The following is a 21883-nucleotide window of genomic DNA, read 5'->3' as shown; positions in this document are numbered from 1 at the left end:
TTTATATTGTATTTTATTTTGTTGCAGAGTTAGATCTGAATAGCAAATCCGAATACATTTCATAATATTTTCAAACAAACTGATGCGCACGTTTTATCTCACTCGGACTGAGCCCCTCACACTCCATTCACATATATCCCCCCTCAGCCGTGAAGCCACTGTCTCCCTCCATAAGCAGGAAACTGGAGCATAAAAGACTCTTATTCTCCATAATCAAGGTCAAGAGCGTTTTTCAATAACCTTTGGGAATTAAACCCTGGAATAGCGCCAGCTCTGCCCTGCCAATCATTTTCACAGCCAAGCTGAATAATACAAAAGTTGTTGACCTTTCGCACCTCGACAGATCAATACTCTGTAGCTTTATTCTATTAAAAGGGTTCAAGTATTATCTATTAATATTGGGATTTGTTATGGATTACCCCCCCTCAGCGGCGTGATCAATTGTTTCAAATAGCAGATGGCGCGAGATGGAGAGACAAAGCGGGGAGATCTGGTGGCAATTATCCTCAATTATGTTCATTGTTATTTTGAGCTAATTATTGTTATTGTCACTTTTGTTTGCGTGTCTTGCGGCGCGCGGCCCGCGGAGCGCAGTGAGGGTAGCGGGAGCGTGGTGTGGGGCGATGATAAATGTGTTTTGTAATTAAACCCGACCAACTGGTGGAGATAAAAATAATAATAATTTAACCCTCAATGTAAAAGCTGGAATTTCCTTTAACGTGCTGATTTATAAAAAATAAATAAATAAAAAAAAGATGTTAACGCACGGACCGGCACAATGCTTCTTTTATTTTTTGGGAACGGACCAGAAAATTAAACAATTTAATGAATACTACAAGCTTATACTTTAAAAATATATATATTGTATCGATTCTTTTAAAGTCCTCATCCCATGTGTGAAAGCCACGCAGCTGTTTTATAATTAGTATCTCCACTCCATGGCGTGCGTAAAGTTCGACATAATGAAGTTGTGCTCGTCCGGTGACGCGCGCTGCTCAAAGTGCCATCCAGCAAGTTTGCGGGTCTGATTCCTGGTTAGTGAGCCTCAAACTACAGCGTGGGGAAACTTTTGCGGCGGAAGATTTCATCTCCACGTGAAAAGCGTCTGGTGACCGGACCGGGTGAGACCGAGCTGCTCCTTGGTCGCCGCACAATGCTCTCGTTTTTGTTTGGGGGCGTCTCCTCTTCTCTCTCGCCCTCTCTTGCGCTCTCTCTCTCTCTCTTTCTCTCCTCCCGCCTTGTCCCCTCCCTCTCTCTCCCTTCCCATCCGAGCAGCCTCTCTCTCTCTCCCCCCGGGGCGGGAGAAGCCCGTGTTTGGTTCTCAGAGAGAAGGGTCCTTTGGGAAGAGTCACAAAGCGACTTCCTCGCAGAGAGAAGCGAGAGGGAGAGCGGAGAGGAGAGAGCTCGGGAGCGTCCGCAAGAAGCAGCGTTGCTTTTTTTTTGTTTCCTGCATAGGAACAACAACAAAAAAAAAACAAAAAACAAAAACAGACGCCCCGGACCACTGTACCGAGGCAACAGAGGAGAAATCAAAAAGGGAAAAGTGTGAGATAAGGATGACATCTGATCAGTGCGCGAGTTGATCTCTTGTCTGTGGATCTCAAAGCGCACCAGGAGTGACTTTTTTTTTTTTAACATCTTCCCACACTTGGCACGTCCTGTCGTCCCTTTTCGTGATACATCCCCGTGTTTTAAGTGTTTGGACATTTTTGTTCCCGGCATGTTTGGCTGTCCACTCCCTCCTTTAGGACTAAAATCTGAGGAATAAAGCTGCTTGGTTTCTTGAGCGCAGCAGCAGCGGCAGCAGCAGCGGCAGCGGCAGCGGCAGCAGCAGTGAAAAGCGCACCCCACGTTGCTCCGCTCGCATCAGAGTGAAGGATCTACTAGAAGAACAAGTGCACCTCCAGGCAGGGATAGACCGAGAAGCAGAAGGACACACACAGAGCCTTGGAGGTCTGTTAATGTTTGGGATCCAGGAAAGCATCCAGAGAAGCGGCAGCAGCCTGAAAGAGGAGCCGCTGGGAGGCATGAACGTCCGGAGCTGGATGCAGGGGGGCGGCGTGCTGGACGCCAACACGGCCGCCCAAAGGTGAGCCCTATCCGGGGAAATAAGGCACTGTGGGTCGTATTTTTGTGCTCTCAACGGTGGAAAGTACGCGCGTTTTCACCGATCAGGACCTCGCAGCCTGCGCAGGACCAGAGAGAGACCAGATGGGGAGAAACAGTCGGCAGCTGCTGTCCGGAGACAGAAGTGTGGATTTATCTGGTCCAATAATTTAGAGGAAATTTATGTCGGTATTTAGTATTATTTTATGTTGACTAAACAGCTACATAGACTAAACACGTTACGCACAGTGGTCACGTTGTGGTTTGAGTTTTAATGCACATGAAATAAATAAGCCATAAGTAAAATAGGGCCTGTTCTGGGGATTTAAATTCTAGGAAAATTAACCTTCAGTCTTTAAATATTCTTATTGTTATATTGAAGAGGAAGAAAATGATCCAGCTGGTCTTCAGTCAGGCGTGTGGTGGACAAACCATGATCTCAATCATACATAAACTTCGAAACGAAATTAATTGAATTTTTATAAAAATCTACTGATAAATGTTTAATGTGCTTTTTGATCAAACTGATTTATTTTTGTCCGTAAATCGAACAATTTCCTCTCTGATCTGACATATAAAAAATCAGCACATGGTGGACTTATTCAACTATTTTCTTCACATTTGTTTTGAGCCATTTCCAACAAGAAAACACTTTATTCTCTCTGCGCCAGTCTCACACCGTCTTGTGTGTCCGCAGTGGAGTGGGTCTGGCTCGGGCTCACTTTGAGAAGCAGCCGCCCTCCAACTTACGGAAGTCCAACTTCTTCCACTTCGTCCTGGCTCTGTACGACCGGCAGGGTCAGCCGGTGGAGATCGAGCGGACCAACTTCGTGGACTTCATCGAGAAAGAAAAGGTGGGCGCAGAGACACGTGGAGGGGGTGGGGGGTCGCTTTTTACACCAACGTGATTTTATTTGTCTGATTTTCATATTATCAGAAGGCCTATATATGGCAAAGAATGGTTTTATGTCACATTTAAACATTGTTGATTTATTATTATTATTATTACTTTTATTATTATTATTATTATTATTATTATTATTATTATTATTATTGATTCTAAAACCAGGCATAAAAACACATTTTAAACACCGTACTGTATATATTCGTACTTCTGAAATTTTTTTAAAAATGGTTTTAATTTCTAGCTCGATTCAGCACAAACATTTGTTTTATATAAACAAACGCTAATCAATTAGATGAAATGTAGCTGGAGAATTCAGTGTGGGATTTATTGGCCCTCTAAACAAAATTACAGAGGAATTAAAAAAAAAAAGAAAAAACACATACAATATGATTACACATTGCAGAGGAGGTAATTATACTTTAATACATCAACATAAAGCCTGAACATATGCACGCAAGTACTCGTTCAACTAGTCACAAATGTTTCCATAACTGGATCCATGTTTATTGTGTGTGGACAGGAAACGAGCGGAGAGAAGACAAATAACGGGATCCATTACCGGCTGCAGCTTCTTTACAGTAACGGTGAGTACATGCGCACGCATTGTTACCCCAAATTGTATTTGACCAAATTTTTCAGATTTTATGCTTAATTATGCACTAATACAATATGCATACGGTAGCTGTTTTTTTTTTTTGGTTTGTTTGTTTGTTTCCTTTTAAAAGTAAAGTCTGTGTTTCAAAGGGCCAACAGGCTGCCACAACGTCTTTATGTCACACAAATCTCAGCGCAGAAGTCCAACCTTGTGTAATTCGACCGATTTCAATTAGTGGACTATCAAGGCAGCTGTTGCAGGAGATTTGTTGCAGTTCTGTAACTTTATCAGTGTCACTGTCCCTAAACTAGTTAGCCCACTCTGATGAGGGGGGGGGGGGGGGGGTTTGACAGGTTGAGCTGCAGTCTGCCAGGAAAGTGAGCATCACAGCTCCATCCTGCTGTGGGATTAAAAGAAGAAAGCGCAGCTATAGTTGGTGGCTTGCACGTGCTGGTAGTCTGAATGCAGAGTCTTCTCCATATTAGAGTCATCTGCTGGAAATGTGATTTTGGGGGTATTGATCAACATTTTCACAGGATTTCACATGCACTCGTCAAGAGTTAAAGGACACCATCTTTCTCAGTAACTGCAGCACTATTAAAAGGAAATGTGTAATTTCTGATCATACCATTGACCTTTAAAAGACAGAATGAGTTCAGCCAATGATTGATCTTCAACACAAAAGATGATTATTCATTCACATTTTTTGGCTTAATGGCCTCTTTGTTGAGGCCATAGTGAGAAACATTACAAAAATGCAAAAAAATAAAAAAAAACCCAGAAGAAATGTATTTCATTTTGAGTGAGAATGAAGTAATTTTGTCTATATTATCTCACGATTGCTCGATGCCAGATGCCAGGGAAAAAAAAGATGACTTTGACTAATTGTTCCCGCTGCTACAAGCTTGTGTTGATTTATATTTATAAAAGTATTAATATGCTGCTGTGTTTGTTAGAAACCACGTCTTAGTGATTGTCTTCTCTTTTCCAGGCATCAGAACAGAGCAGGATTTTTATGTTCGACTCATCGACTCGATGACTAAACAGGTAAGCACACACACACACACTCACACACACACACACACTCACACACACACACACTCTATCTCACACAGCGGTCTGTCACCTCTCCTGTTACCTCCGCTGACAATGAGCTGCTCCACTGATCCGCCTGTACTCCGCCGCCCTCCACTGTGCGCATGCACACACATACACACACACACACACACACACACACACACACACACACACACACACACACACACACACACACACACACGCACGCACACACACACGGGTGTTTGTGTGCATGTGATTTTGTGGGTGGGTGTTTCCACAGTGTGTATGTGTGGGTGGGGGAACGCACGCACACACACACACACACACACACACACACACGCACACACTGCATGGCTCCAGGCGTTTTTGCCTGTGCTTCTCTTGCTGTGATTAGAGCGAGGAGGCTTGTAAGCGGGTGTTGAGGAACAGGAGCGTAATTCTGCCGCACGCAGTAGGAAGTGGAAAGATATAACGGCACCTCTGGGATTTAGTTCGGCGAGAAGCAAGCATTCTGATCAGATCCAATTTTTCTGCTAATGTTTTTGTTTTCGTTGGTGTGCACATGTATGAGCGAGACAGAAGGACAGGAAGAGCAGCGGTGAGAGTTTGATGGGAGGACGACTGAACAGGCAGAAGACAGACACTTTTAGCGTTTGAGGCCTTTAGAATTAAGAGTGGGGGGGCAGAGAGAGAGATAAAGGAGTGGAGCCAAAAAGCCATGCTATGCACTGAATACTTGCTAATGTGACTCCGGGCTCTGACAGAGTCTCACATTACTGCTGCCACGCTGCACCACATTCTGTCTTGTGTGTGTGTCTGGCAGGCCAAGGAGACCACACTGTTTCTTAATAACACTGTTTAGCTTCAGTTTGGTGAGGTGACAAGCAGTTACACACTTCCACATATTCAGGCAGGCCTTGCTGCCACTTGGAAGTCCAGCCAAGAAAAGGCCTAATTCCCTCCGTAATGGATGGCCTGTTTCTCTATTCTCTTCCCTAAGCATTTATTTATTAACAATGTTTCAGTTTGAGGCAGAAAACTCATTTTTCCTCAAAGTGCTGATGGTGGCAGGTGTGTGTGGCACACCTGTGGGCAGCTGCCTCACACTGTGCGAGTGTTGGTCGGCGCTGTGCATGTGTGGAGGTGTGTGTGTGTGTGGAGGAGAGCAGGGAGACGAATGGGAGAGATGTGCAGGTATTTGGTGTTTTATGCCTGCAGCATATGTGTATCTGCACCATGGCAACATTTGTAGGAATAAGACACGCTTAGCTGAGTGTCTGTGTCTGTGTGTGTGTGTGTGTGTGTGTGTGTGTGTGTGTGTGTGTGTGTGTGTGTGTGTGTGTGTGTGTGTGTTTTATTCCCAGTGGTATAGGAATGGAGCATTAACAGGTGGTTGAATCATAACAGTCATGAAATTGGCTTAGCTGGTCAGTGATGTCATGGCTACTGTCTTTCTAACTTTCACACTGCAGTTTCTCACACGCATGCACTCACGCACAGCTCTGTGTTTTGAAGGCCTTCCCATCAACATAATACACTCCATAAAGCCTTTCCCTGAACCCTCACCTTCGCGTACTGTAACTGTAACCCTTTAGCCTTCTGGTGCCCTGGGGTGGAATTGCTCCAATAAGTGTATCTGCTCCCTTATGTCCTTTCCTCAAAAGGAAAGCAATACAAAAGCATATAGACATGCGGCCACCCAACCAACACGCGCATGCACGCACAAATGCACGAACGCACGATTGTGTTCAGAGCCATTGTTGCTTCACTAACTGGGAAAAATTGAGTCACACAGTGGTGCAGTTTGCACTGATGTCTCGTTTATTCTGTCAGTCACAAGCTGCACTATGATCCCAAACAATAGACCCCCCCCCCACACACACACACACACACACGCACACAATCTAAGCTGGAGTTCTCCTTCAGAAAATGCAGTAAGATGCAGTTTAACACTTATCAGGTCAGTTCGATAGCCAAACACTGCTCAGCGGCATGTTGTGTAAGTCAGCTCATTTGTCGAAATTGATTCTAATTGATGAATGTTCGCAATCAAATTGTTTGCTGTTTTGTTCTCTCGCCGTTTATAAAAAGCAATTTGGTTGCAGCTACACTTGCACTCACAAGCTCTCTGGATAAACTTCATGAATCACCAGGGATTAAAATAGTAGGAGCAAGTGTCAGAACTGTTTCTCTCAGTCTGTGTCTGCACAGGAAACTCCAAAAATATTCTTTTCCAGAGGGTTTGAAGACAGAAAACTCTGTGAAAATGCATCACAGAGGTAAAAACAGCAGTCTAAATGTGATGTTAAGAGTTACGGTCTTGATTATGATTAAATCATGGTTTTTCTCTATTTGTGTGTTTTTTTTGCATGAGCTCCTTGGCTTTATATATGTGGTTACCTTCTCATAGAGAAATGTTCTTTATGGTGCAAGCTTGCAGCTTCAGTTGTTGACCAGTATGATGAAATAGTAACCCTCTGGGCCGCTAAGGTTAGACTTTTGTGAAGAATAATTTAAAGGTTTAACTAAAATTTAATAAAATGTCGCAAAAGTTAAGAACAAACACAATATTTTATTATTGTTATTATTATTTTTTTTTTAAAGACTGCATTCTGCGCCATTTATTTATCCAATGATGTGTAGTCAAAGTGTATTTTCAGATTTAGTTTTTGCTTCAAAACATGTCTGGGTGCATGTCTCAATGCTTAATGGTTTTAAAAACCCAACCATCACCTATTTCTTAAGTATTCTTTTTATTAAATATGGTGTCACTTTACTTTTTTTTTTTTATAATTGATTATATTTTCATTATGTGTCAGTGTGTATGCAACATTTGACAAGTTCAGAGTAAAACTATCATATTTTGTGAATACTGCCCGGAAATGGTAAAAGTAGCATTTATGTCAATGTGTCCTACAACTATTATTTCTCATCCTCTGTGATTGTCGAAACAGGAAGTTACCAAATATGGTCACCTGCCAGGTTGTGTTTTTTTTTCTGTACCTGCTCTGCTCTGGAAAGTGGATCCACCGCGAGGCGTTACCAGGCTCACATGCTTGATTCTATTTATTTCCCACTTATAATTGTGATTCTACTGCCAGAAAAGAAAAGCCTCCTCCTTACTTTGACAATCTAAGCTGGCACCTTTTTTGTTTTACTCCTCTCTATTTTTGTCTGCCTACCTGTTTGTGTGTGTGTGTGTGTGTGTGTGTGCGTGTGTGTGTGTGTGTGTGTGTGTGTGTGTGTGTGTGTGTGTGTGTGTGTGTGTGTGTGTGTGTGTGTGTGTGTGTGTGTGTGTGTGTGTGTGTGTGTGTGGAGGGCCTTCGCTGATTGTGTTAAATGGAGGAGGAGAGCACCTCCTTGCCTTCAGAAGCAGAGCGCGGCGCTCGCTCGTTGATCACGACTCTGTCCCGGAGAATAAAGCGTCTGTCACTGCGGCCCCGTCGGATCACTAGCTCGCTAGTCGACCTGACACTAACGCAGGAGGAAGTGTGTTCCCCTGCTTAACGGATCCTTGTTTACATGCCGCGTATGTCACGCTACTTCAAAGGCGGAGGAGAGAGCGGCAAAGATGGTGTGTGAAAAGGCCTGGTGAGGCGGTGAGAGGGAGGAGAGGGAGGAGAGGAGGAAGAAGCAGATGAAAGTGAGGCGCGGAGCCGGCAAAGTGACAATGATGTAGAATCCGTGACAACCGTGGGCCGCAGAGGCGAAGGAACTCACGCACGGGCCCTTCTCAGAGGGTGGATAAGGTATTATTTGCAAATTATTCTTCATGTTGTCAGTTCATCCTCCCTGGGGCTCCAGAAGTCTTGTGTTACTGAGCAGGACAAGCCAAGAGTTATCTGAAACGTTAAACCTCCGTTCAGCACGACTTTCTTTGATTCACAACTTTGTATGATTCACAAACTCTGAGCCTTCAGAATGCAGGAAACTGTTCGCTCTTTGAATTCCAAACAGCGCAAGCAAGGGAGGCAAGCGTTGGCACGGAGCGAGACGAGTCATCATTGAGAAAACCAAAGAGAAGGAGCTGGATGTCCTGACCTGTTCACTTATTTCATCATCTGTTTGTCAAGAAATTGTGGGGAAAAAACCCCCAACTTGTTTTGGTAAAAAGGGCCTTTCTGTGTGGAGTTTGCATGTCCTCCCTGTGTCCTCCTACAGAGGCTCTGTGTTTGCTCTGCGATGGATTCCTACACATCACCGTGCATGGATAAATGGGTGAATGAACGACACGCAGTGAAACACCAAAACCAGCAACCCTATTCACAGAGAGTATGAAAGCCTGAACACATGACTTTTAATCTGGAACTTGGAAGAGAGGAAGTGGATCGGCGTTGCGGAGGTGAATTGAAAAGTTGCTCTGCCACTCATTGCGGTGAAGTGAACAGCGATGACAGTGAAGGGAACAGAGAAAGAAGATTTGAGGGCGCGCAGATGCATTTCCGAAAGAAGGAGTTCAGAACAGGTCGAGATTGTGAATGGCTTTGTAGGCGAGAGGCGCCGCAGGATGGTGGGATACGACAGGTGGATTGGGATGAGGGGTTCTGAAGAAAGTTTCAGTTTGTGGGGGAAATCCTGGGGAAGACCAAACAGAGGCGAGTTGCAGAAGTAAAGAAGTGAGGAGACTGAAGCCTCAAAGCACTTGTAGCTGTACTTTTGTCTGTATTGTTTTTTTTTTAACTGCATGTTGAGTCGTGATCTGACCGGAGTAGAAGTGGAACAGCGTTTTAAAAATAACAACCGGGTAATTTTTTTGTGAAATCCAGACAGATTATTATTTGCTTCATATTTCCCCAAAATAATCCCCAATGTCTTCTTTTATTTCAGTGATATAAAGGCGTTAAAAGGCGTTAAACAAAACTTGAAAACGCTGTTTTATGCCCGAATCGAGATGATTTTTCCTTTTCTACCTCTTATTTAATGCATTTTCTAATTACTAATAGCCTTGATGTTGTTTATTGTGAAAAAATATTAAGAGTTATTTACGTTTCTTTTTGGTTCATTTATCACAAAACGTAACTATGACATTGAGCAAAGCAGATGATGCTTGAAAACGTGTGATGTCACTGGATTCAAGAAGTACAGCCATGCACAGGTAGAAACATGCAAACTCCAGGAAAAGCAAACCAAAGAATATAAAAGTCAGAAACGTTGGGTAAAGTGACATTATTCACGTAAAGTTCCTGTCAGGACAACTCTGCGGAGTCTGCTGACCTGACATGGACTGACCCACATGTGGTCGTCTGTGATTTTGGAGGAGAGCGCGGCTCCACCCGTCCTATTTCTGTTTGCAAAAGATGAATGCATTCACCTGGCTCGGGGTTTGAGGGTTTGTGCTCGCGCACGTGGGGGTGGAGGAGAGCGAACAGAAGAGCAAAAGTGCAGTAAAAGTGAGAAGACGAGGGAAGGTTGGGGTGACAGTGATGCATGTTTGTCCAGCCTAGGAAGCAAGTTCACTGGAAGTTTCCTGGCCCCACTCTTTTTCCCATGGCACGGCGAGTAAAACTAATCACAGACAGAACTGTGGTTTATACGGCACATTTCCTCCTCGCAACCAGGCTGTCAAATCCTGTCTTTTTCGACATTTCCCACACTCAGATTTGCTCTCATTAAACTGCAATCAGGGGACTTTTGCCGTTCAAATGTTGATGTAGAGGGATTACGGAAACAGTCTCGGATGTCTCGTACGGTGTGTTAACATCAGCTTCTTTACTCTATCCAAGGCTATTTAAGTTGTTTTGGTCTGGATGAACGGCTTATTCTGTTTTCTGGATAAATTAATTATCTTCACAAACAGTTGAAATCGTCCTTGTGGGACATTCGTGTAAAAGCGTGCCTCTCATGGAAGTATTAGGCTCCCGTCAGTCTCTGCTTTAAGCTCTTATTATTTTTGTGTCACGTTACGCATCATACTTGCATTGACTGGGCGTGCACATCCCAGGAGTCCTGGTCAACCGAGGGCCTGTCGAGCATCGGGGGGGGGGGGGGGGGGGGGGGGTGTTCTTCAGATGGGACACGTACACACGGATGGAAAATTGTAACTGACAAGCGCCCTGGGCCTTGAAGCATATAGGGGCTCCAAAAATACAGAAAAACACTCAGGATCCGGGAGACAAGTTATTAGTATGAAATGCTTCAGGCTACAATAAAGGGGTCCTCAGTGTAGAGCCACCGTCGCTACTTTATATTAATGCTGCGGAGCTCCGAGCTACCTTCTGAGGGCCATTCAGGGCCATAGTTTTGACAAATGAGGGGCTCAGTCTGTATTCTTTGCTTAAGTTGGGCCCCCACAAGGTACACCCTCGCCCCGGGGCCCCCTGAAAGGACGAATCGGCCATAGGTGAGATTTGGAGAATATCATTTCTTTAAAGGCCCTTTCTTTGTGTTGCCATCTGCTGCTTCAAAAACCATTCATCTGTCACATTAGTAGGACAGTTTTCAGGACGAAATGGGTCTCTCCAGCAGTGTTCGACTTGTCTCTATAAAAAAAAAAATATATAATTGTGAAAGACCTTGAAATGGCTGACGTGATAACAATAAATGAGCCATTCGTGAAATACAATCAGTAATTTATGAGCGACAAAGAGTTGAGAGGTGTGATTTGGGACATAGCGAGACAAATTTCATCAGGTTTATTGAGACAGAAATACATTTTTATTAATCTTACAGATGATCATGTGTTAGTTCTGGTTTTATTCTTATCCATACGTGGCACCAATATAAACAAATCCCTGATGAGAGCTGTTAAACCTCAGAGGTTGCAGGCATTTATTATTCCGACGACATTTTACTTTCATGCCCTACATTAGAACACAAATACCTGTCCTCTGTCCCCTTTACGCTCTTGAAACTGGCTCGTTACTTGTTTTAACCTCTGTGGAGAGAATTCAGAGTTACAGTGAGATCGATGCAGCTGCTGGCAGCAATTATTCATACTGAAGCTGCAAAAGTTGATGAATTAAAATTGATCAAAGTAGAACGACAACGGTTAAATCTATTAATTCTATACTTGAGTACATTTCAGTAAGTAAAGAAGTTGATTTGGTATTTTATTTTGACAAAAGTCTTCAACACACGTATCTTTGCTTGGGAAGAACGGGTGTGCTTCACCTCCATTAGGCCTGCCATAAATTCTCTTGTGCTGACTTGACGGCGGCAGGTTGTCTGAACTCCAGATGAAGATTATTGTGAAGGACGGAGAAACTTCCTCGTTGTTGCCAGAGAAAAGTGAGCCTGTCGCTCTTTGAGACTCGCTACAGTTTGGAACGACAGATCAAAAAGACTGGAATAGAACAAAGAGAGACAAAAGAGTCTATTGATTGATAGATCGCTTAGTGGTGTGTGACTTCTGCCATCTCTTTCTGCTGAGCTTCCTCTCCAGGCCTGGGAATATTGTGGAGTGCGAGCAAGTGCTGAAACTTCAGCTCAAACCTTTTTATTTTTTATTTTTAAGCTCAGGCTCTGGCTTGTTGGACTATACATTGTCTTGATCAGTGTTGCACAAGGTACTAAAAGTGATTACTTGTGACTAGGTTACTTAAAGCGGGACATTATTTTCGAGTAAGTAAAACAAATTTGTCAACACCTGCCCTTCAAATAAAGTCATAAACTAATGACAACAAGTAAACAGCAACAAAACAGCTGAGGTGAACTACCAACATGTCTCATCCCCTAAAATAACCTTTATTTATGGCCCATAACCCGCCAAAGCAAAGGTGGATAGAGGCTAATGCAAAAGTACTTTATAAAGCTAAGTCTCCTGTGTCAGATGATCAAAGTTGGCTCTTATTTTGTAGCTTTTCTAAAACAACCTTGCACAATGTGTGTGTGTGTGTGTGTGTGTGTGTGTGTGTGTGTGTGTGTGTGTGTGTGTGTGTGTGTGTGTGTGTGTGTGTAAGTGTTAGACAGATTGGGTGTAAGTGTGTGTGTGCGAGACCGGAGGTGTTGCCGATGAACTGTGAGTTCTTGGAGGTGAGATCAAACCTCAACAACACGTTTCCAAAGTGCTGCTGTGGTAAACTAACGAGGGAAAATAAAAGTACAACAAAATGTCAGTATGAGAAAAGAGTCCATTTCTATCAGTTCAACATCATCAGGGTGTTTTTCCGACAGCGGCCGCGCCGCAGACTGTTATCATCCCCCTCCCCTCCGCTGTGGTAACTGTGCTGCACTGAGAATGAATGTTCACGCACAACAGATCGTGCTAAAACAGGAATACATCGAGCTCATGATGAACTTAAGAAGAATATTATTTTATTCCAATTCACATTTTATGAACAGAATGTGGTACTGTAGAAAAAATGATAATGATAAAACAAGCTACAGCTAACGACCAAAAGAGTTCGAGAGTTGATTTGATTTTGGGGTAAAATCTTTCGATGGCGTGTGTGTGTGTGTGTGTGTGTGTGTGTGTGTGTGTGTGTGTGTGTGTGTGTGTGTGTGTGTGTGTGTGTGTGTGTGTGTGTGTGTGTGTGTGTGTGTGTGTGCATTATGAATGAGCGCTCCTGAATTTGTGAGCTAATATTTTCTTCTTTTTCTGTCTTTCTCTTTCTCCTTCCGTAGCCAATTGTTTATGAAGGCCAAGACAAGAACCCTGAGATGTGCAGAGTGCTGCTGACACATGAGATCATGTGCAGGTGAGAACTGATAACCTAACTAAAACCCTGTTCTTCTCTTCTTCCGTCCTCTTCCTGTTTTATAGGTTCGGTCCAAGTTACTCCACAGTGCAGTGCGGCGATGTGAGTTTGCTTTAGGTTTGCTGTGAGGAGCCAGAAGGAAGTGAATCAGTGAAGCATAGAGAGAGAGACAAAACTAGAAACGGTGTTTTTGTTCGGGGTGCTGTAGATGCGTTGTGCACTTAATACTTTAATTTGTCCACAAGGAGAGAATGCAAACAAAAAATGAGCCCAGTTCACCCTTCATTCATTCATTCATTGCACTTCTTAGTTTTTGTTGTACATGTGCACCTTTGCATGAATGAGATAGGCTCGCTGGAACTTTGCTTTTTCAGTTTTTTATGGGAAAAGAAGAATTGAGCCAATAGCGTTTCGATTTTAAGGTCCAAGGTTTCCTCTCATCTCCCCTTCCCTGCTCCCCTCCCCTCCTCTCTTTTTCCCATCTGCACAAAGTTCTCACCAATCATCTCCTTGTCCATTTCTTACATTGTCACCCTCATTAACCCCCCCACACGTACAAACCGGGACGCACACTTACGCGTACGCGCAAAGCTCTATATGTTGAGGAAGATGAGTTTTGGCTATCAGAGTTGTTGCTTTAATTATAATCTCAAGATGAATTTCTTCGGAAGTAGGTTGGAGGAAAGAGTCCTATTTATAGAGGCGTTTTACCAACCTAACCTACACAATCGGGCGTGTGTGTGCAGGAACATGCATGGTTTGTGTATGTGTGAGTGTGTGTGTGTGTGTGTGTGTGTGTGTTTCTGTGAGGCCTGGTTAATTAGGACACAGAGAAACTCATTAGTCAATCTGAACCCTTCTGTTGTTTCACGGCTAACAAATGGGCCTTCCTCCAGGATCTGACTATAAAATATAGGAAGGGACTTGCACGCACACACACACACACACACACACACACACACACACACACACACACACACACACACACACACACACACACACACACACACACACACACACACACACACACACACACACACACACACACACACACACACACACACGCGGACAAAAAGAAGTATGCGTTCTGTCGCACACCCAATCGTTATGAAAATTCAAATTTAGCACATGAATTAAGTTGTTCCTATTGCGCGACCTTGTCACCGAACAACTTTAACTGTAACAATATAAATTGGGGTTCATCTATATGCACAAGGAGGGATTTTACCCCGTGAAATCAGGCACACTAATATTTTATTCTGCGGCTCAGTGCATGTTCCTCGGGCTGTGCAGCTGTAGAGGCTCACGGAAAAAAAAAAAACATTGATATTCTGATGTGATTTACAAGGAATTTATAAATAAATTGTGTTTGGCAACAGATTTTACTGTAAATTAATGTTGTTCATCATGTGGGGGATGAATTGCGGATGTGAATAAACAGTTTAGCATAACATGGAGCGCGCACATGAATCTTGTGCAGGAGAAAGAACTCCACAGTGTCCTTCGGCAGCATTTTTCAAACCGTTCCTCCGGGGGAGCAACAGCGCAGAAAGTACGGCTGGAGTGTAAACACTCGCTTGTCTCCGACAGCCGCTGAGGTCAAAGTTACGGCAGTTGCCTCATGTTCTCACATGCTGATTCTGCAGCGGGGACTTCGCACACGACGCACACACAAAACGCATACGACGCACACGCGCGCACAAAGAGCTCAGGGCGTCCATTAATCAGTGTGGCTCATTGTCATGGTGGTGCTATTAGCCATATGCTCCCAGCCAATCTGCCACCGAGCAAACCTGCAGCAACAAAAAAAACAAAAAACAACAAACTGGTTGGAGCACTGGCACAAGCGGGTGTGTGAGCTCCAGATTTAACAATGGCGGCTCGACGTTTGTTTAGTTCAAAAGCAGGTTGAAACTTTTTCCTACTGTATTTGAACTAAAATGCTGATATAATCGTACACTTGATTTTCCCCAGCGTCTCGTCTCTCATGACTGACTGGCAGCAGTTTACACACATGGCGACATCTTGAGGAACATTTCAGATGGTTGTGTGCTAAAGTCTATTCTCACCTTTAAATCCTTTATACTCCTGAGAGATTATATTATGTATTCTAATATTAAAAGATCTTCACATATAGACATCTTTTATACCCTTTTATTGAACGTGCCGTTTCAGGGCGCCAGAGCCTATCATAGATGACTATGGACAGTTCACACCCTGGATCGAGTGCTGATCCATCATGGCGATGCAGAGAATCACACACACTAAAATACATACTTTCAGGCAATTCAGGGTCACAAAATTAACCTCAAATGCATGTTGAGGAAACCAAGAGAAAATACACTCACAGATTATAGTATACGTTGATGTTTTTTGATTTAATATGAATAGACGAATTAACATGACCGATCAGGTTTGTTGTTCTACTTTAATATTATTTCAATAACAACATATTTTCACTTTTCATCTGTTAGAAATGGTTTCTGTCATTTTCAGCAAATGTTGGCATTACATTCATAATTACGAACTCTTAACTGTCAAAACACGATACAGAGCTTCTATTAAGATTGTGATATTGCTTCTTGTGACAGAATAACTTTAAAAATGACATAAAACAGGAAAAATCAGCTAAAACTCCTGTTAAAGAAAATAAATGGCACTAAAGACACTTCCTTTATTTGAATATGTTTTTCTGTAGTCGAAGCGTTTGTTAAAAACTGAAATGGAGTTATGTTTCCAACAAAATATTGAGGGATCATGGTAGCTCCGATTCATGCTTTCAATGCCAGAGTATTGTGTGTGTGTGTGTGTGTGTGTGAGTGATGGGATGATGGGGGGAGGAGATGATTAGATCACTGCGATCCAGAGCAATAAGTGCTGCATTACCCCCATCCCACCCCTCGTTTCCCTTCCCTTTATAACATCTTCCACTCTACTCCTGTCTCCTCTTCCTCTTCTGGCCCCCCTTAATCTCTCTGCAACATCTCCCCCATCGCCGCCTCCTCCTCCTCCTCCTCCTCCTCCTCCTCCCCCAACTGTTGTGACCCATCCTTCCCCTCCCATCCTGGGGTTAGCTTTCCTCTCTTCCCCTCTCATCCCTCCTTTGCATCCCCTTATCTCCCCTTGTCTTCCTCTCTGTCCTCTCACTGGAGCTACGCCGCTCTCCGACGTTACCGTGCAGTGACCCAGTTCATAGAGCGGCAGAAAGCAACTGACAGACACAGTAGAGAGCAGCCGATAGCGGAGACAATGAGTAAGGTGTAACGTATCCGTCTCTTTCTTTCCACCTCTGCCATCTGTGACAGTGGGAAACCTGAGACGTCTCCCCTTCCTCTTCTTCCCACCCGGAGCCCCGCCTCTTCCCTCCCTCCCTCTCCCCCCCTCTTGTTTTAGCTTTCCCTCCCACGCTCACCCTCTCACTCTTTACCGCTGCTCCCCTCTTGGCTTCATCCTCCTCCCACCTGCTTACACCTTTATTCATAATTGATGCAAGCTTGAAAGCTCCTTTGACACTCTTGTAATACATATGTGTGAATTTTGGTAAGCACGCCAGTTTCTTTTCTTTTTTTTTCTTTCTTTCTGGTGCGTGAGCTTGTATGTATCCCACGTACTCCTCATATGAGCCCCGGGCCTCTTTTGTCCTCATCCTCCAACTCACTTGCTCATCAGTATAATTAGGAAGGAGTCACAGTTGTTGTGCAGTGCCTTGATAGTTTCCTCGCAAAAATAAAATTTGCACCTTGTCTTTGAAAATAAGAAGCGGATAACTTGACCGAAACTTTAGAGGTCGGACATTTCTCAGGAAATTGTGTGCACTGGATTGTATTTTCCCTTTTCTTTTCTTTTTTTTTTCAATAAACTTGCTCATGAAAACATTTGTAATGGAGAGTTGTACCAGGATTTATTAAACTATGGTTCAATAACTGAACGTGGCTATAATTTGCTTTCAATGGCTGTGAAAATGGTTACGTTCTTAATTCGATCATTTATATCAGACGCTGGCCACGTTAGGTAGAGCGAGCCAATTTCAAGTTATGAGAAGAATATTTGAACATCATTTCAATTGTAAAACATTTGTAATAGTATGAAATCAAATTAAGCTGTTTTATATAATTATAAGCCATAATTCCTGTGTATCCGTGTGATAAAAGTGCTCATTATCCATCCTCGGCCCAATGATTAAAGTAGTCCATCCCTGAACCATATGATAGACTGTTTAATAACTGTTATGGATGACATTAATTACCCTTTTGCCAAAAACGGATCAGCTGTTCGAAAGAAAACAGGTTAAAATCTGAGTGCAGCTCTACGCTGTGCAACGTTGGCTGTATTAGTCGAGGCACATTCAAACATGGCTTGAAGTCTGTGGTCTTCTGTCATACAGTGTGAAGGTTTCGCAGACGGCTGCCGTTGCAGCCTCGCGTCTCCTGACAGTGTCAGAAGTTTCACAGCAGCCGTCTCACTCCACCACGCAGTACTGCTGCAGCTTCTAAACAACCAATAGGAATGCAGCAGAGAATGACGACACCAGCGTTGCATCTTAAAAATAGATCGGAGATTACCAAGGAGGTAAAATGTTGGGCTGCATCCACATTCACCATCTCCTACTATTCAGCATGTACGAGAACAACAATATTTCCATCATTAGCCCTGCCGTTCGCGTATGTAGACTATGTACAGAATACCGTCGTTATCCTTCCATACTGAAGTAGAATGTAAGAATCAACAAGGTATCATACAATGAACTGATGAAACTGCTAAAGTCTGCAGGAGCCTTATGAATTCATGGTGTCAACCAAACCAAAGAGGTTATTGAGGTTCTTTAAATTTGAAATGTGCGCAACAGGAAGTTTGCACATTTATGGGACTCTTCCTGTTCTTGCCACACTCGGGGTAATGCAAGGTAAGGCCAAGCACCTAATCAAGCGCTGTTGAGTCGTTACTGGACCTCCGACCAGCCGACTGCACAAGTATAGAAAAGGCTTTCAATGGAAATCATGCGGTAGCTTGCTGGTTCCCTTAAAACATACTGTATTTCTTTCAGATCCTCCTCTGCACTCACTTTTCGTGTCATATAATTCTATTTTTATCCATGCTTTCAGTGTAGATCTGCTCGACAGACTTTCAGTAAAACTCCTGCTGGCCTGTTTGAGGCAGATTTGATCAAAAGCTGTGCATTTGGTTCTAAGTTCCCCACTAAAGTACAGACGCGGCCAATAATGTGCCGTAACGCTCTCATTTAAACGTCTAAATTGGAGCTTCTTGCAGCGTATGTTCTCCGTGTCGGAATCTTCTCTCACTTTGCCCTCTGTCTTTTTCTTTTGACGGTCTCCTCTTCTCTTAGTCGGTGCTGTGACAAGAAGAGCTGCGGGAACCGTAATGAGACGCCCTCAGACCCTGTTATCATCGACAGGTACTGTCTCTCACTTTGCACCTCTCTCTTGCTCTCTCTGTCACACACACACACACGCACACACACAAGCTGGATGAGGAAGTGCGCTGACTTATTTGAATGGCGGCGTGGGACGGTATGTTTGTGTGTTTAGATGATCTGCTGTCACTCCTGAAATAGCTGCTGCTGCTGCTCGGGTTGAGTCAATGGCTTGCGATGCCAGCTGAAGTGCAACACTTTGCTTTGCATTCAAAAGTGAAACATTAGGTCATATCAATGACGGCGAAAAATTCCCTGAAATAATAGTCCGCCCATGCTCCGTTCTCATGCGCTCACCGATGACAGAGAGGGACACCGACACTCATTTCTCGGTCACAAACGCGCGCACCTTCAGACGTGAGTGAATAAACAGCGCTCAGATAGGTGTTTTCTCTACGTAATGCTCAATACAAATCTGTTTACTAACAGGAGCCGTCTGTCATTTCCCTGCTCCACTGTGTGTCTGTCTCTTTCCTCCTTTCTGTCGGTGAAAGTGGAGGACTGAAGTTATCCCTCCCTTAACACCCACCCCACCCGTCTGTCTGTCTCTCCTGCAGCAGCAGCAGCAGCAGCAGCAGCACAGAAAAATGGGTCATGAGCAAAGAAAAAAGTGACAAGAGAAAAACTGAAATAAGATCCAACCTCATTTTAATCGGATTTCTTCCTGGCAGTTGTTTTAACCCTCTGAGAGCTGTTGGTCCTTTCAGCACAGCTGTGTGCGTTTGAGTGATTCAGCTTTGGAGTACTGTCGCCACATTACGACAAAACAGATTTTAGGTGAATATTAGCAATGAAACTCAACCTCACTAACTGTGAAAAACTGTCCATTCATGATGATTTGTGAGGAAATATCCTGGCATTTTGTAGATTGATTCCCTGTAGATGACTTACAAAAAAACATTAGGCACCTCTTTTTTGAATGGAAACATAGAAATTGCACTACTGACTGTCATCAATCTATAAAGTCATACAAACACAGAGTTTAGTGTAAATTAAGGAGATGTCTGTGTGTTTGTGTCTTGTCACCCAGACAGACAAGGATTTTTTTTTTCTTCCTGTTTCTTATTCTTGGTGGTATGTTGAATGTTTTAACCTTAAAGCAGTGATGTAGCACAGTTTTGACAGCCAAGGAGGCCAGAAATGCAAAAGAGCCGTTGTTGTTTTGTCTTCCATCAAAAACCACAGGACAAAACAAGTGTTTCAGGTGGTATGACACCTGTTTCTGTTCTTCCTTCGGGTCCAACATTCATGAACCAGTTTTCTTTTTTGTCAAATCAAATCAAATCAAATCAAATCAAATCAAATCAAATCAAATCAAAACAAAACAAAACAAAACAAAATATTAGTTTTTCAGCTGTCAGTTTATATTTGTACGTTACTGTAATCTTGGGAAAATCCCTCAGAAACTATATTATTTATTACATGTGCCCCCCTGAAGTATTTTTTGTTGTGTATAAAGCTGCTATTATTTCCACTCTGTCCTCAGGTCTAACCTTCAGCCAGGTCTCGCTCTTAGCTTGTTGTTCTCCTTTTCCTCTTTTTATGTTTTATCTGGTGGAAGAGAACCACCAAAAAGGCAACAAGGAGAATTAAAATGAAACATGAAACACGATAGAGGAGGGAGGAAATTTGCCAAATTAACCAAAATGTCAAAAGGTAAGTCTGCTGTAAAGTCGATGTAATGACAAGATAATAAATGCAAAAGCACACATAGAAGATGGTTCTCAAAATAAACTTCAAATACAGCCACTGCAGCGAGGATACATTTCAGTGTGTGCATGTGAGACAAAACATGCAAAAGGCATAGAGGTCAACAAATACTAGTGTGAGAGTGTGTTATAGGTGTGTGCGTATAGTGTACAGTGTATAGTGTCTCATCCAGCCCATCCTTCTGTTTTGTCGGCTTGCTCTGACATCTCTGTTTACACCCTTTTATATATTTGCCTGGAAGGTGTGTGTGTGTGTGTGTGTGTGTGTGTGTGTGTGTGTGTGTGTGTGTGTGTGTGTGTGTGTGTGTGTGTGTGTGTGTGTGTGTGTGTGTGTGTGTGTGTGTGTTGGGCTCCTAGAAGATACTCAAACACACAAAGACATATATTCCCGTGACGTGTGTGTTCCTGGACCGTGTGCTGCGTTGATGTTCGATGACTGCTTGTGTGCGTCACTTTCTGCCGGCTAAACGAGTGGAGCAGAGTGAATTGTGGGAGATGTCAGGGAACTCGGTCAAGATGGAATGTCAAGGTTACCGTGGATACCGTGGGATACTTCCTGTAGCGCCCCCCGCTCCTCTTCCACTTTGCAGTGGTTCACAGCCTCTTGGTGTAACATCTGGAGCTCCGCTGGCCCGACCCAAACACGAGGGGGGCGGGGGGGGGGAGGAGGACAGCCACAATAAGATCATTATCTGCTCATTACCACACATCAGGTCCAATTAAATGTCTTATTTACGCATCAATCCACTCTTAAAAATATAGGGTTTTTTTTAAAGTAGTGTTTTGGTGATGTGTTTTCCTTTCTATAACTGAAGGGAGAAAACAAAAGTCTTCAGGGAAATAGAGAAGCTTCCGTTCCTCTCAGCCTCCTGGAGGGCCTTGTCTGCAACTGGAGACACAATGACAAACAAATCCATGTATTTGACTTTAAAACAAAAAAGTTTTGAAATAGAGAAACACTAAAATGCGGCTGACGTGCTGCACGATTCCAACGGATCAAGCCGTTAAGTTTAAACTTAAACTGAAATGCATCTTGATCAGTCGGTAAACACTGGAATCACCACAAACAAATCACATGGTCCATATTGTGCCATTTATATTTTAATGAATTATTTAGTTTCATAGCTTTTTCTGCTACTTTTGCCTCTTTTGTTTTTGGTTTGATTCTCTCACTTTGCAACACGATTTGTTTTTGTTTTTCTCTTTGCGTTTTGTCTATTTACGTATGTTTTCGTAACTTCTGGGGCCACCGTACTTGACTTTATGTTCGTGAGTGCAGCTGGCAGGGAGAAACCTCCCCAGCAGGGGAATGCTGGACAGAGCAAACACACCAGCAACAACTTACAAACCATCAGGAAAACAATGAAGAGGGACTGAATAAATAGACCCAACTTTTATTCTATTTGATTTTATTCTTCACTTGCAATTCAAAATGTGATT

General features: G+C 43.3%; 1 protein-coding gene across 6 annotated transcripts in view; it reads left to right on the top strand.

The window, feature by feature from the left end:
• The first annotated feature begins 1345 nt into the window (after positions 1–1345).
• The window catches only part of LOC308121977 (transcription factor COE1), a 93995-nt gene continuing 73457 nt past the window's right edge, over positions 1346–21883 (top strand). For all 6 annotated transcript variants that reach the window (XM_080483554.1, XM_080483550.1, XM_080483553.1 and 3 more), the window contains exons 1-6: positions 1346–2089; positions 2804–2960; positions 3534–3597; positions 4600–4655; positions 13230–13303; positions 18648–18716. In XM_080483554.1, coding sequence (XP_080339680.1) covers positions 1962–2089; positions 2804–2960; positions 3534–3597; positions 4600–4655; positions 13230–13303; positions 18648–18716 — 548 coding nt within the window. In that variant the 5' untranslated portion in view covers positions 1346–1961. The remainder of the gene's footprint in view (positions 2090–2803; positions 2961–3533; positions 3598–4599; positions 4656–13229; positions 13304–18647; positions 18717–21883) is intronic.

Source organism: Lipophrys pholis (assembly GCF_963383615.2).
Source record: "Lipophrys pholis genome assembly, chromosome: 16".
Taxonomy (NCBI): Eukaryota; Metazoa; Chordata; class Actinopteri; order Blenniiformes; family Blenniidae; genus Lipophrys; species Lipophrys pholis.
This window is presented reverse-complemented; position numbering and strand designations above follow the sequence as displayed.